Source organism: Geotrypetes seraphini, chromosome 14, assembly GCF_902459505.1.
Source record: "Geotrypetes seraphini chromosome 14, aGeoSer1.1, whole genome shotgun sequence".
NCBI lineage: Eukaryota > Metazoa > Chordata > Amphibia > Gymnophiona > Dermophiidae > Geotrypetes > Geotrypetes seraphini.
The window spans coordinates 31,627,136-31,642,599 of record NC_047097.1 but is presented as its reverse complement, the minus strand read 5'-3'; the positions used below and the strand labels follow the sequence as shown (position 1 = coordinate 31,642,599).

The 15,464-nt window shown below is 41.2% G+C and overlaps 1 protein-coding gene across 6 annotated transcripts in view; it reads right to left on the bottom strand.

Moving 5' to 3' along the window:
* Positions 1-15,464, bottom strand: part of TTLL6 (tubulin tyrosine ligase like 6) — a 157,863-nt gene that overhangs the window by 109,772 nt on the left and 32,627 nt on the right. For all 6 annotated transcript variants that reach the window (XR_004536897.1, XM_033919652.1, XM_033919653.1 and 3 more), the window contains exons 3-4: positions 14,032-14,374; positions 3,420-3,460 (exon numbers count right to left, since the gene is read on the bottom strand). Coding sequence is in view for 5 of the 6 variants with exons in the window: in XM_033919652.1 (XP_033775543.1) it covers positions 3,420-3,460; positions 14,032-14,374 (384 nt within the window). In the remaining variant the exon portion in view is untranslated. The remainder of the gene's footprint in view (positions 1-3,419; positions 3,461-14,031; positions 14,375-15,464) is intronic.

Below are 15,464 nucleotides of genomic sequence, written 5' to 3'. Positions count from 1 at the left end.
AACTCCCCTCCAGCATTCTATCAACCCCTGTATTATGCTATGTATGATAGTACAAAAAACAGGCAGCACTTATCTTTGTCTTAACGTGGCTGCTGCTTCCTCACTGAATCAATAAAGGCATTGAGCATTTTTGCCACCACTATAGCTTTAAACTGGAGATAAACCATTTGAATATTTTTCTACATTTCCTCCATTTTTGTTATTCTTTAAGTAATGCATATTTTACGCTGTATCACAAGGCTTCTCAGCTTCATACAATTGCACCTTGGCTTCACAGATGGTAGAAAGTATCTCTTTGTGGGCCTTACACTGGATCCCTCCAGCTTTTGCCAGATCTTGATGTTTTTATGAGAGTTCCCTTGGCTACTTGGATCAAACAATGAGTTAAATTGTTTCCTGATAGGCAATTTTTTTCTTCTCTCAGCTATTTCTTTCCTACCTGACATTTCCCCTAATCAATATTATAGAACCTTTCTTCAGTGGGCTAAACTTTCTTTACATACTATTAGCCAAATATGGGTTGAGGGAACCATGCTTTCCTCGCTGCTCCTCAGGACCTATTTCAGTATCATCAATCATGAGGAACTGGAACTTTCAGAGACACTAATGGAAAAGGCCATGCATACAGGGGCGGGCAGCGGAGGCATTAGCAAGCTCTATCAAGCGCTGTTAGTACAAACTAATCCGGCTCAATGACGTACTTCCCGGTGGGAGACAAAGCAGGGCTCTAGAGTTCATGCACAACCATGGCCCTCTATTTTTAAATATCTGTTTTAAGTCTCCATTTCAGCCTCCTTAATTTTTTTTATCTGTGGTATCTCACCCCGGATCGCCTCTTAAGATGTTTCCCAACTGTTCTAAGCTTTGCTGGTGAAATTGTGGCTTTTGGGGGACTTTTTTTCATGTCTGGTGGGAATTTCCTAAAGTGCAAATGTATTGGTCTTCTGTGCTTACTTCTCTGAATACTTTTCTGCAATCATCTTACCCTTTGCAGCTGGACTACTGAATACTTCATGCGAGACCACTAGGAGTCTCTAAATCAGCACATACTTTTGCTAAGCACATTTGTGGCAGCTAAGTTTTTGTTGGAAAAAAACGACTTTGCTATCGGTTGAGCAAGTTTAGGTAAAATTGGACTATATTTGTTTGATGTCAAAACTGACAGTGCTCAAATCGGGGTGTCTTGTTATTTTTTTTCCATAAGACTTGGGATTCTTATTTATTTTGGTGTGCTGGTTCTCTATGATATGACTGCAAGACCATATTATATATTGCATTTTATTTCTGGCAAGGAACCCTGAGGTTCCCCCTTTTTGTTTGTGGGTGGATATTGTATTGCAGAGAAATGTATACTTAGCTCATATAATTTTTCATGCTCTATTGTCGTGTTTGGGGGGTTTCCCCCCCTATTGTTATATTCTTTTATAAAAGATAAATAACATTAAAAAAAAGAAAAACTATGGCTGGAACAAATGCGAGTGCATAAATGGAAGGTGCGCTAATACCGAGTTATACTAGCATTCGATAATGGTCAACTAGTCAATGAAGCCATCTGTGCGATGTGTAGTGGCAGCGAAAAGGGTGAACAGAATGCTAGGAATGATTAAGAAAGGGATCACAAACAGATCGGAGAAGGTTATCATGCCGCTGTACTGGGCTATGGTATGCCCTCACCTGGAATACTGCGTCCAGCACTGGTCGCCGTACATGAAGAAGGACACAGTACTACTCGAAAGGGTCCAGAGAAGAGCAACTAAAATAGTTAAGGAGCTGGAGGGGTTGCCAAACAGTGAGAGATTGGAGAAACTGGATAATTCTAGATAATGAAGGGATTAGACTTAGTGGATAAAGACGATTGTTTACCCTCTCCAAGGTAGAGAGGACGAGAGGGCACTCTCTAAAGTTAAAAGGGGATAGATTTCATACAAACGTAAGGAAGTTCTTCTTCACCCAGAGAGTGGTGGAGAGCTGGAATGCTCTCCTGGAGTCTATTATAAGGGAAAACACGCTCCAGAGATTCAAGACAAAGTTGGACAAGTTCCTGCTGAATCGGAACAAACGCAGGTAGGGCTGGTTTCGGTTAGGGCACAGGTCTTTGATCTGGGGGCTGCCGCGTGAGCGGACTGCTGGGCGCGATGGACCACTGGTCTGACCCAGCAGTGGCAATTCTTATGTTCTTATGGAAAGTGGGTACTCTGAGGCTACAAAGCATAGGACTCTCACTATCCTGTGGAAGTGCCTGCTATAAAATTTTGCTTCTGAATTTTAATACCCTGGGTCCATCCCTAAACCATGCCTTTCTTTGGCCGTGTAGCAATATCCATATAAGTGTCCTGAATTTTTAGAATGTATTTATGAAATCAGCCCTGTATCTGTAACTCATTCTGACCTCATGGGGGAAATGGGATAGAAAATGAAATCAATAAATCAATTAACCATAAATCCTAGCTACCATGCTCTTAACTCTTTTACTGCCACACCCATTGTCCAACATGAATTTCAGTGATTTTCTAATCATTATGTATATAATGTTTTGCTTCATACAATAATGATACTGCTCAGTCTTGAGGCTTAATGTCCTGTCAGTTAACAATGGAAGAGGCCAAGCAGTACCATTGTTTAGTCTTAATCCTTTACTCCACAAAGAATTCTATGAGTAACATAGCCTGGTCACTTTGTCTCACTCCAGAGCTATCTTCAGATCACTTGTTCAATACCACAAATTCTCTGCTGTAGTTGTTACTATTGATTAAATCCAATACGTTATGGTAATTGTATGTCAAAGCTGAGATTACTGGAAAATAACTGCATTAAAAGAACCGATGTAGGCATTTCTGTAGTGAAAATTTAAGGGACTTATTTACTGATGTAGAGTAAAACGGCATACTAGTGCACCTTAAACCATACAAAAATTTCTATGGGATTCACTAAATTGTAGCATATGAATTACAGAGTTTAGTACACCCAGGACCTTTGAACAGACCCCATCCTGGAGTCACCACATTTAAAGAACAAGGACCATTTAAAGCCTCCCAAACCCCTAATTATAAAAATCCTTATGGGCAGGTGAAGCCCCTTCCTCCCTTGCACCCCACTTGCCTTAAGTAAAAGAAAAGCATGGCCCCTTTGAAGGGCTGCCTCTTTTTTATTAAGCCCCATTCCTTTATTAAACTTGCCCCCCACCAGAACCCACCCCTACCCTTCAAACCCTTCTCACACTTACCCGGCCATCCCTGGGGGTCTAGTGGGGGCAGGAGCGATCCTCAGATGCTCCTGCCCCGCTGGCACCATTTTCGAAAATGGCACCGGTTGACCCCCGAAGCTGCTTTGCCCCGATCACGTGTACTGCCGTCAGGTATAGAAAAACAGGAGGAAAAAGAGAAAACAATGAAATAGAATAGGTGACAATTTTTTCTTACCACTTTCATACTTGCAGTTGGTCAGATTAATACCAATTGTCCTGAAAGTAAAAAAAAAAAAAAAAAAGAGAAAACCTCATTAACACTTGCAAAACAGAAACACTAATTAACTTAGCACCAGATTCTCTAAGCTCCGACACCATGGTGGGAGTGATTTTTGTTTTACTGATGGCTCTCAGCACAATAGCATGCAAATTATATGCATGCAATGTGTGCGGAAAATCGCTAGTAAAGGAGGGGGAGGAGCTGTGCTCAGAATAAAAATTGCTATCACAGCTCCTCCTCCTGCCTACCTGCCATAAGAAAAGATAAAAGCAGCCCCTGCTCTCTCTGCCCTGAACAGGCAAGCAAAGCAGGGGCTGCTTTGTGTAGGCACAGCACACACAAGAGCTGTGCTTATAAAAAAAAGGTTCCCCCCCCACAGCCCCCTAACATACTAAGCCTGGTAATCTAGTGGACATCCCCTCCTCCGACTCCCCCCCCCCCCCGTTGCTCCCCTGGCAGCAAGCTCCCTCCCAGCAGTCAACCACCACACCAATCTTGGTGGTCTAGTGGCGGTCCTCCCTCCCACTCCTAATCCTCTCCGACCTCCTGCCGTATCTTTTTTAGAAGACCAGCAGGAGGAATGCTCACTCCCTCCCACCAGCAAGCCCACCTCTTTAAAATGCAACCCTTTCTCTTTCTGGTGCATCCTGGGATGCACTGGGGAGGGGCCCAAGGCCCTTATTGGTCCAGGCACCTAGAACCCCTCCTATGGGAGAGGCCCTTAGGCATCTGGGCCAATCAGGGTCTTAGGCCCCTTCCCGGTGCACCCTGGGATGTACTGGGAGGGAGGAACCTAAGACTCTGATTGGCCTAGGTGCCTCCCATAGGAAGGGTCTTAGGTGCCTGGGCCAATCAGGGCCTTAGGCCCCTCTGGCCCACCATTTTGAAGAGACAGACCTGGTGTGGGAGCGAGTGAGCATCCTTCCTGTCAGTCATCTAAAAAAGGTACGAGGGGGCAGAGGGGATGTAGCCCACTAGAGCACCAGGATTGGTGTGGTGGTGGTTGTGGGAGGCTGCCGGGGATATGGGTAGGGTCGAGGGGGGTTGAAGGTACGTTAGATAGATTGTGAGCCCACCGGGACAGAGAGGGAAAATGCACAATATTTTAAATGGATGCAATTGAAGCAAGCCATTCAGGTAGGGTTCCCTGAATGGAAAGATCTTAATACCCAATATAGTTTGCAAGTTTTATGTTTCCAGGCGGATTTCTTGGGACACCAAGCCGCAAAATGGTATAAATTAATATATGGATTTCTAAATAAAAAAAAGAAAACTGGACTTAGGGATATTTGGAGCATTGAGATTGGACAGACAATTTCTGCATCTCAATGGCCAAGATTCTGGTCCTGGAGATTAAGATTAACAAAGTCAGCATCTATGAGTCAAACATGGATATTTTTATTACATAGAGTGTTATGGACCCTGACGCGCTTGCAAAAAATAGATAATACTAGATCTAATAGATGCTGGCATTGTAAAATAGAAGTAGGGACATTAGATTATTTAATTTTTTTTTGTCCTTGCATAAAAGCCTTTTGGAATTTAATTTGGCCTCAAATTAACCTATTACTAGAAAATCATATTGGTCTCTCATATGATACCATATTATTTGGTACTGCAATGAGAACACAAAGTCCAATATCAGCAAACAATAACAAATTGCTTTTAATATTGACAGGAGTTGCCATGCAGCAAATCACACAAAATTGGAAGGATTATACTAAGCTAAATTATACATTCTGGTGGAACTCGGTGTGTCACATTTATAAAATGGAGAAAATATTGGCATTACAACAAGGAAATATAAAAAATTTTAAGAAAATATGGGATCCATTGACAAAATATTCTAAAGATCAGATATCTTAACACATTGATAATAATAATATAGGGTTAGGGAGGGAAATATAGAAATTAATATGAGAAAAAATGAAAAAACAAATAACAGGGGAAAGGGATTCAATATATATGATATGATATTGTACATACAACTATAATTATTATAAATTAAATATTATGCTATTCATTTATTGTAAGAATGAAAATTTTATAAATAAAAATTTTTTAAAAAAAAGAGAGGGAAAATGCTTGAGTACCTGATTGTAAAAACCGTTTAGATAACCTTGATAGGCGGTATATAAAATCCTAATAAACTTGAAACTAGACCACAAGGCTTGATGGGGGGTTGTTGGGGAGGGAGCTTGCTGTGGGGGTTCCCCCCCCGAACCTGGGGCAGGAGGGAGTGGGCAATGGCGGGGGAATCTGTGGGTGGCAGCAATGGCAGGGGAGCCACTAGGAGAACTGCAGTAACATGTACAATGTACAGGCAAAGTTTATTAAAATAATTGAGGTTAAAAACAACACCTTAAAATTAAACCACAGGACCCAATACGATCCGTGTTTCGGTACATGCCTTCTTCAGGGGTCCTAGGTTGGAAAGGAGTCAAATTGAACCGCAAAAAGCATGCTGAAGCCTGTGTGAAGATGATCGTCGAAGAGCAGTTTGTACGTGGGCTGATAGATTTCGAAACGCCCACCCCTCAGCCTCAAATTATGCCCTCTGGTTTTACCATTTTCCTTTCTCTTGGAAAAAGATTTTGTTCTACGTTAATACCTTTCAAGTACTTGAACGTCTGAATCATATCTCCCCTGTCCCTCCTTTCTTCTAGGGCAGGGGTAGGGAACTCCGGGCCTCGAGAGCCATATTCCAGTCGGGTTTTCAGGATTTCCCAAATGAATATGCATTGAAAGCAGTTCATGCAAATAGATCTCATGCAAATTCATTGGGGAAATCCTGAAAACCCGACTGGAATATGGCTCTCAAGGACCGGAGTTCCCTACCCCTGCTCTAGGGCTTCCAGTCTCTCCTCATACATCTTCTGGCGCAAGCCTCCTATCATTTTCGTCGCCCTCCTCTGGACCTCTTCAAGTCTTCTTACTTCCTTCGCCAGATACGGTCTCCAAAACTGAACACAATACTCCAAGTGGGGCCTCACCAACTACCTGTACAGGGGCATCAACACCTTTTTCCTTGTACTGGCCACGCCTCTCTTTATACAGCCCAGCATCCTTCCCGCAGAAGCCACCGCCTTGTCACACTGTTTTTTCGCCTTTAGATCTTCAGACACTATCACCCCAAGGTCCCACTCCCGTCCATGCATATCAGCCTCTCACCTCCCAGCATATACTGTTCCTTCCGATTATTAATCCCTAAATGCATTACTCTGCATTTCTTTGCATTGAATTTTAGTTGCCAGACATTAGACCATTCTTCTAACTTTTGCAGATCCTTTTTCATATTTTCCACTCCCTTTTCGATGTCTACTGTTACAAATCTTGGTATGATCCGCAAAAAGGCAAACTTTTCCTTTTAACACTTCAGCAATGTCACTCACAAACATATTGAACAGGATTGGCCCCAGCACCGAACCCTGAGGGACTCCACTACTCACCTTTTCTTCCTCCGAATGACTTCCATTAACCACCACCCTCTGGCGTCTGTCCGACAGCCAGTTTCTAACCCAGTTCATCACTTTGGGTCCTAACTTCAGCCCTTCAAGTTTGTTCAAGAGCCTCCTTTGAGGAACCGTATCAAAGGCTTTGCTGAAATCTAAGTAAATTACATCTAGCATATGTCCTCGATCTAGCTCTCTGGTCACCCAATCAAAAAATTCAATCAGGTTCATTTGGCATGATTTACCTTTAGTAAAGCCATGTTGCCTCAGATCCTGTTAACACATTAGATTCTAGGAAGTTCACTATCCTTTCTTTCAGCAAAACTTCCAATATTTTTCCAACAACCGAAGTGAGGCTTACCGGTGTAGTTTCCCGCTTCATTCTTGTGACCACTTTTGTGAATAGGGACCACATCTGTACTCCTCCAATCCCCAGGAACCACTCCCGTCTTCAGAGATTTGTTGAACAAATTTTTAATAGGACCCGCCAGAACTTCTCTGAGCTCCCTCAGTATCCTGGTATTCTCACATGTGGGACTCCCTAGCTACTAGGGTCATACTTATGATTCCTGGTGAAACCAAAAGGGTTGGAGAGAAGTTGGCATTTAAATGGAAAATAAATTCTGTAGAACTGCTTGGACAAACCAACTATTCCATATGGAATGATTCTCCAAATAGTAGTGAGATGTAAATATATGAATCGAGGCCCAGGTGGCTGCTTTACAGATGCCCTCAATGGGAATGGAATGTAGGTTGAGCAACTGAAGTTGCAATTGCTCAAACTTTATGTGCAGTAACACAACCATTCAGTGTCAGCCCAGCCCGAGCATAGCAAAAGGAAATACAGTCTGCCAGTCAAAGTGAGATGGTTCTCTTAGTGACAGGAGCTCTGAGTTTGTTTGGATCAAATGAAAATAATAGTTGAGTGGATGTTCTATGAGGTTTGGTGTGATCCAAATAATATACAAGAGCACGTTTACAGTCCAGTGTATGAAATGCTGCTTCACCAGGGTAAAAATGTGATCTTGGAAAGAAGACAGGAAGAACTATGGATCGATTCAGATGAAATTCTGAGATGACTTTTGGAAGGAACTTGGGATGTGTGCAAAGATGGTCATGGTAGAATGTTGTATAAGGTGGATCTGACACACAACTGAAGCTCATTGACTCGGCGTGCTGATGTGATACAGAGGAGAAATACTACTTTCCAAGTTAGAAACTTAAGAGAGGATGTCAAAAGTGGTTCAAACAGTGGTTTTATCAGAGAGGAAAAGATAACATTAAGATCCTAAGCAAATGGAGGAGGCTTCTTGATTGGTGGTTTTGTATGAAAAAGGCCTTTCATAAATCTGGAAACTAAAGAATGTACAGATAATGGCTTTTTATTTTGAAGTAAATTAAAAGCTGTAATAGCACTGAGATAAACTCTTACTGAACTAAATTTGAGACCAGAATTGGAAAGGTGTATAGTCCAAAACCAATGGAAGAACACAAGTGATTGGATCTAACAAGTTGAGATTTCATCAGACTGTGAAGTGAGTCTACTTAAAGCAATAACAGTGTTGAATTTTCTAGAAGATTCAATGATGGCTGATACTGGTGCAGAGAGTGTGGAAGCATCTACTGATTGGGAGATAGATACCATGCTATGAAGGCTAATGAATATAGATTGGAAAGGAATAGAGATCTTTTGTTCTGTGTCAGCAAAGTTGGAAAATTTGAAGGGTGATGGGCTCCCTGACACTGTACTGCAGGAGTAGAAGGAATCATAGTTATCGTGACCATGAGATCCTGTGAGTATCATAGTAGCCTGTTCTTGAATAAGTTTGAGTGGAGTTTTCCCAAGTAGAGGAACTGAAAGGAAAGCATAAAGGATTTTGCCTTGCCAGTTGAGGAGAAAAGAATCCGAGTCCAGATGATTGGGAGTGAAGATTCTGGAACAGAAGCCTGGAAGTTTGTGATTATTGGGGGGGGGGGGGCACGCAAAGAGATCCACTTGTGGAGTACCAACCCCAATCCTCAAATATCTGATGTAAAACCACTGAATTGAGTGGCCACTGTTAATGCATTCTGTTTTCTGCAAGATAAACTGCCTTGAGAAATATGTTGTGAGGAATTTTCCAGAAACAGATTTGGATCACTTTTGGCAAAATAGGTGAGACCCCCATGCTGTCTTGTTTGTTGATGTAGTACATGGCTGCCTGATTGTTCGAATGAGTACCACTTGATTGAGGAAGCGATCCTGGAATGTGCTTAGAGCATTTTGGACTGCTTGGAGCTCAAGGAGACTGATGTGGAGAATTTTCTCGTAAGAACTCCAGCTGCCTTGCATATGAAGGCCATCTAGGTGAGCTCCCCAGCTGAGCATGGAAGCATCCATAGTTATATCTTTTGATGTGGTGAAGCATGGAACAACACAATGCAACTTCTTATATCCCACAATTTTCAACAGGGAATCATTGCGGCTTACAGCAAGATGGTTACATTGGTGGTACAGTGTTGTGGAGAAGCAAGATTAATAATGCCGGATAAGATTAAGGGATGGCAGTCTGTGAGATGAAGAGGGCTGGGACAGAGGAGAGTCTACTGGGGGAAGTTTTTACTTTTTTCCTGAACAGGCAATGTGTGGGAAGTGGTTGCAGGTAGGCTGGTAGACTGTTCCAGATATGTGGTTCTGCGGGAAACTACAAGCCTCACTTTGGTTGTTGTACTAAGCAAAATCGACAAGTTAAACAAGAAATTGCTGACCTGTAATCTGTCGCTAAATTCGTCTGTAGTACCTGAAGATTGGAGGGTGGCCAATGTTACGCCGATTTTTAAAAAGGGCTCCAGGGGAGATATGGGAAATTACAGACCTCACTTCAGTGCGGGGCAAAATGGTGGAAACAATTATAAAAAATAAAATTGTGGAATAAGTAGACAAACATGATTTAATGAGACGGAGTGAGCATGGATTAAGCCGAGGGAGATCTTGCCTCACAAATCTGCTTGACTTCTTTGGAGGTGTGAATAAACATGTGGATAAAAATGAGCTGGTTGATATAGTATACCTAGATTTTCAGAAAGCTTTTGATAAAGTTTCTCATGAGAGGCTCCTGAGAAAATTAAAGTGTCATGGGATAGGTGGCAAAGTTCAGTTGTGGATTAGGAATTGGTTTTCAGATAGAAAAGAGGGTAGGGTTAAATGGTCATTTTTCTCAATGGAGGAGAGTAAACAGTGGAGTGCCACAGGGGTCTGTACTGGGACCGGTGCCATTTAACTTATTTATAAATGATCTGGAAATTGGAACGACCAGTGAGGTGATTAAATCTGCAGATGACACTAAACTGTTCAAAGTTGTTAAAACGCATACGGATTATATAAAATTGCAGGTGGACTTTAGGAAATTGGAAGACTGGGTGTCCAAATGGCAGATGAAGTTTAATGTGGAAAAATGCAAAATGATGCACATTGGGAAGAATAACCTGAATCACAGTTACTGGATGCTAGGGTCCACCTTGGGGATTAGCGCCCAAGAAAAGGATCTGGGTATCACTGGGTAGATAATACGATGAAACCTTCCACCCAATGTGCGTCGACGGCCAAAAAAACCCAAACAGGATGATAGGAATTATTAAAAAAGGAATGGTTAACAAGACTAAGAATGTTATAATGCCCCTGTATCGCTCCATGGTGCAACCTCACCTGGAGTATTACGTTCAGTTCTGGTCTCCTTAGCTCAAGAAAGATATAGTCGCGCTAGAAAAGGCCCAAAGAAAAGCGACCAAGATGATAAAAGGGATGGAACTCCTCTTGTATGAGGAAAGACTAAAACGGTTAGGGCTCTTCAGTTTGGAAAAGAGATGGCTGAGAGGGTGATATGATTGAAGTCTACAAAATCCTGGGGTACAAGTGGATCGATTTTTCACTCCTTCAAAAATTACAAAGACTAGGGGACACTCGAAGTTACAGGGAAATACTTTTAAAATAGGAGGAAATTTTGTTTCACTCAAAGAATTATTACTTAAATCTTTATTGATTTTCAATTTAAATTTCTAGTATTACACTTGTACAGAAAGCAATAATAGCATAGATATTAACTACAATGCAAATATAACTCATAAGTTGATAAATTTACTATTTATGCTTAAGTCCTCAACTTAGGGTCCAAGAATCAAGGAAAAAATGGTGAAACATAAAGAAAAATACTAATACTGTAATTACACAAGAAACTGAAAGCTATAGAACTGAAATGAGGTCGTGAATAGTCAAATTATAGGGCTCAAAGATTACTTCCATTCACACGAGACATTGCCACAAAATTTGTCAGTTGAGATGGTTCAAAAAACACATACTTAACAGTACGGTAACACACAATACATTTACACGGATGTCTCAAATAAAAAGTTGCCCCCAAAGATATAACCCCAGGTTTCAAAAGAAGAAATTCATGGTGGCGCTTTTGCGTCTCCCGTGCCAAATCTGGAAACATTTGTATTTTGTGACCAAGGAAACTTTTTTGTCTATTTTTAAAGTAAAGCTTTAACAACCATGTTTTATCAATTGGTAAGGCTAAAGTAATAATCATAATGGCTGATGATGCTAAGTCCTTCTCAGATGTCTCTAGAATTTGTGAAATATTTAAGGGTTCTTGGTCTGAAGATTTTTCTTTTTGCTGTAGGTTTTGTCCTTTATCAGGCAAATAATAGACCCATGAGAATGGTGGTAACAATTCTTCAGATATCTCCAAAATTTCCACTAGATATCTCTTAAGCATATCTCTAGGTGTTACCAAATCAAGTCTTGGAAAGCTAATTAACCTTAAATTATTACTATGTGAGTTGTTCTCAAGCATTTCAATTTTCTTCCTTAGGTTAATATTATCTTTAACTAAAGTCTCTTGCAATTGTTTTGATATTATAATTTGCTTTTCAATTTTCTGAATAGATGAATTAGAAGTATTTATTTCTTTTCTTATATCCTTCAATTCTTTATTATGTTCCTTAACAAAATCAGCCATTAAGTCCCAAATGGAATCTAGAGTCACTTCAGCAGGCTTAATCAATACAATTGGAGCTTTTGTGAGTGTAAAGTGCTCACTGTTCTGAAGATTTTCTTCGGGCATGTCTTCTGTCCTTCCCCCTCATGCTGAGATGGTACTGCCCCAGATATTTCCATTAGGGCCCTTGTAGTACAAGCCCCAGCCTCCAAGCTCTCCTGAAGATCCTTGCTTGCCTTTGGAGAAGAGAATACCTCAGAATCCGGGGTTTTCCCGCCCCTGAGAGAGCTGGTAATCTGAGGCTGCGGGGGCGGCGCCCTAACCACGGGGCTTAGAGTAGTGTCGGGCCCAAGAGTGTCCACCGCGGGTTCGCCTCCCTGTGTCCTAGCAGGCCGCCATCCGATGTTGCTGAGACCTCCTGCATACGCCTCAGAAGATCCTGAATATTGCTGAGACCCGGAGCTCCAGAGCGCTGCGAGGCAGAAGCAGCGCTCCGGTCCTGTAATCTTAGGCATCGCGGTAAGTAAAACTACCGCTAAGAAATTCCTTCCAAAAATCGCTTTCTGAGACGAGCAACTCAGCGCGTCCTGCTCTCAGTTGCCATCTTGGATCCTAATCAAGGACACTCAAAGAATTATTAAGCTCTGGAACGCATTGCCAGAGGAAGTGGTAAGAGCGGATAGCGTAGCTGGCTTTAAGAAAGGTTTGGACTAGTTCCTGGCTTTTAAACTCTCTCAACTATGGAATGAACTCCCCTTAATTCTGAGGAGCCCCAGTTCTTTCCAATCTTTTCGTAAACTTCTAAAAAAACTTTTCTTTTTGCCAAACATTTTGAAAACTAATCTCTTTGAAACTTTTGCTATTACTTTCTTTAGTTTTTATCTAATTGTTTTAAACTGAGTCAAGCTTCCTTAGGTTGATGACCCGATATATAAAGTTAAGTTTTAGTTTAGGAAAGTCCATAATCTGTTATTGAGAAAGACTTGGGGGAAGCCACTGCTTGCCCTGGACCGGTAGCATGGAATATTCCTACTCCTTGGCCACTGTGAGAACAGGCTACTGGGCTTGATGGACCATTGGTCTGACCCAGTAAGGCTATTCTTATGTCCTTATGTTCTTAATTATTTATGGAATACTCACAAATAACCAAAGTCGCAAATGTCAAACCTGTGAATATGGAGGAAGACCTGTATTATCATTATGGCCACCCTACTCAAAGATATTTCTGGAATAACTATGTTTTTATTGCCTTCCTATATTACCCAATATTAGATAGGTTTCTTATTTCACTAGGTAAAATATCCAGAATTCAGCAGCTCTGCTTAAGAGCATTCTCTTTCTAGAAGAAAGCAATATGCAATCTTTGCAAGATGGTATTACCAAACACAGTTCTTGGGAAGAACATAAGTACCTAGTTGGTTGTCATATTAGTCAAATAAAAAATGTACTTTAGGGGCCCTGTTTGGTACACTTGCCATTTCTAGTGGAGCTTTATCCTATACTTGACATAGAGAGGTTAATTCTATAACTGTGTACCTATAAATAAAATCCTACAGAGGAAAACAGGTGCCTACTTTCTTTTATAGAATAGCAGCATAACTGGGTATATATATCGGGTAGCCAGACCTTGTTCTCAAAAAAAGAGGATGTGTGGCATCACCCGGTTCTGCCCCCAGCCCTGCCTCATTCCACCCCCCAACCTCAGCCCCCCACAAACCCCGTCTCTTTGGGGCCGTATCTGGAGGGCATCATATCTCAACTTTAGAAAACAGATCAAAACTCTACTTTTCAACAGACCAAATTCTTAACGCACTCCACCTCCTTAACGGTTCCCACTTCTTCCGTAACATATTCCCCTCTTCCCTTCCCACTCCTCTAAGATGTGTACCTACAAGTTAGCACCTGTTTTATAGAATTATAGAAATGGTTTCAATTAATTTTTAATGCTAATAATTTTATTGTACGTAACCCGTGCAGAATTGGAGGATGCAGCGGGATACAAGTCTTAATTAAATAAATTACCCCCATAATCTTTCTGTGCCCAATAGGCCAACCCACAGTTTTAGAACCAGTGAACACAGGAATGCCGACATAAATAAGTCCTAAAGAAACCACTCTGAGAAAAAGTTCTACTACCTTCGTCTTTTCCTTTTTTTTCTTCTGCTACTATCTGCGTCTCCTTTGGTTTTAAGACGCTCTGATTTTGGCTCTGGAATGTTTGGCCGAGAGTCACCACCACCTTCTTGCTTTCCATTGGAGTTTGATTCCGCCTCTTGTTCTTGGCCTATATTCTTTATGACTTGCACTATGTCAGAAAGATTGTCAAACTTTTGACCTCCTTCATCCAAACTTCCAATACTTTCAGTACCAGACCCCTCTGTTAAAGCGTCTTCCTCCTCTTCCTCGTCCTCCTCACCATCCTCCCCAGAGTCATCTTCTGAATCACTGAATCCTGTGTCCACCTTCATATCATCAAATACTGCAAAACAGATGGGAGTGGGGGAATAAAGCAGAAATGGCTTTCATGAATTCAGGTTTGAGCTAACAAATAACAATTACAAAAGTAAATTCAGTGCATTCCCATAATAACCAGCCCTTTGGTTTTATATATTTGAGTACTCCAGGTATGATGCATCTGAAGGGGCTTCCCAAAAGAAGTCACTCCAAGAGAAGTTTCTTATGGAACATTTAAGGGCAGTGGTCTTCCCTAATTTTTAAGTGGGGGCCACTTTGGATCCAAATGAACTGAAAGAGAACAATCAGATCTCTTCCCATGTGAGGCTTTGACACTGCTGATTAATGTATGTCAATGACATCCAACTCAGTCTGTTTCCAAACTTTGCACTGGGGGTATCCTCAAGGAAGTCAGCATTTCCAAATACCTTCTCTTTCTCTACTGAGAAATACCTTATGGCTCATCCTCCCATCCACTTCCCCAACTCTGGAACCAACTCCCTCCTCAACTCAACTCACTAATGACATTCCGGAAAATGGTAAAGACCCTCCTCTTCAACTAAAGGTCACCCTCAGTCTACACCCAACCCCTTAAACCCCACCTCTACCCTTCTTTCTCCATTCTAATCTTCTGCCCAAAATTTCTATATAGTCCACTCAGCCTATACTCAAATAACTTGTGTCTAAACTACTTATATTTAAACTACTGTTCTTAATTTGCTGTATAGTCCCTATATTTACACTGCTGCACAGTCTCGTATGTTCAAGTATTTAAATCTACTGTATAATCTTGTATGTCCAATTCACTCCATTGTGAATGTTTACTTGTAAACCGTTCTGAGCTACTGGGAGGACGGGATAAAAATCTAAATAAATAAATAAAAAGATTATTAATGAATTCTGGCTGGTTATGAATGATAATAAAATGATTTTATAAGTGATTCTGTGTTCTACTGGTAACCAGTGAGCTTTATGTAAAAGGGGAGTAACGTGGTCATATTTTTTTTTTTGCATTAAATATAATTTTTACTGCAGTGTTCTCTACTATCTGGAGTGTTCTTATTTCTTTTTTTGTTATGCCTTTGTAAAGGGCATTGCAATAATCTATATGAGAA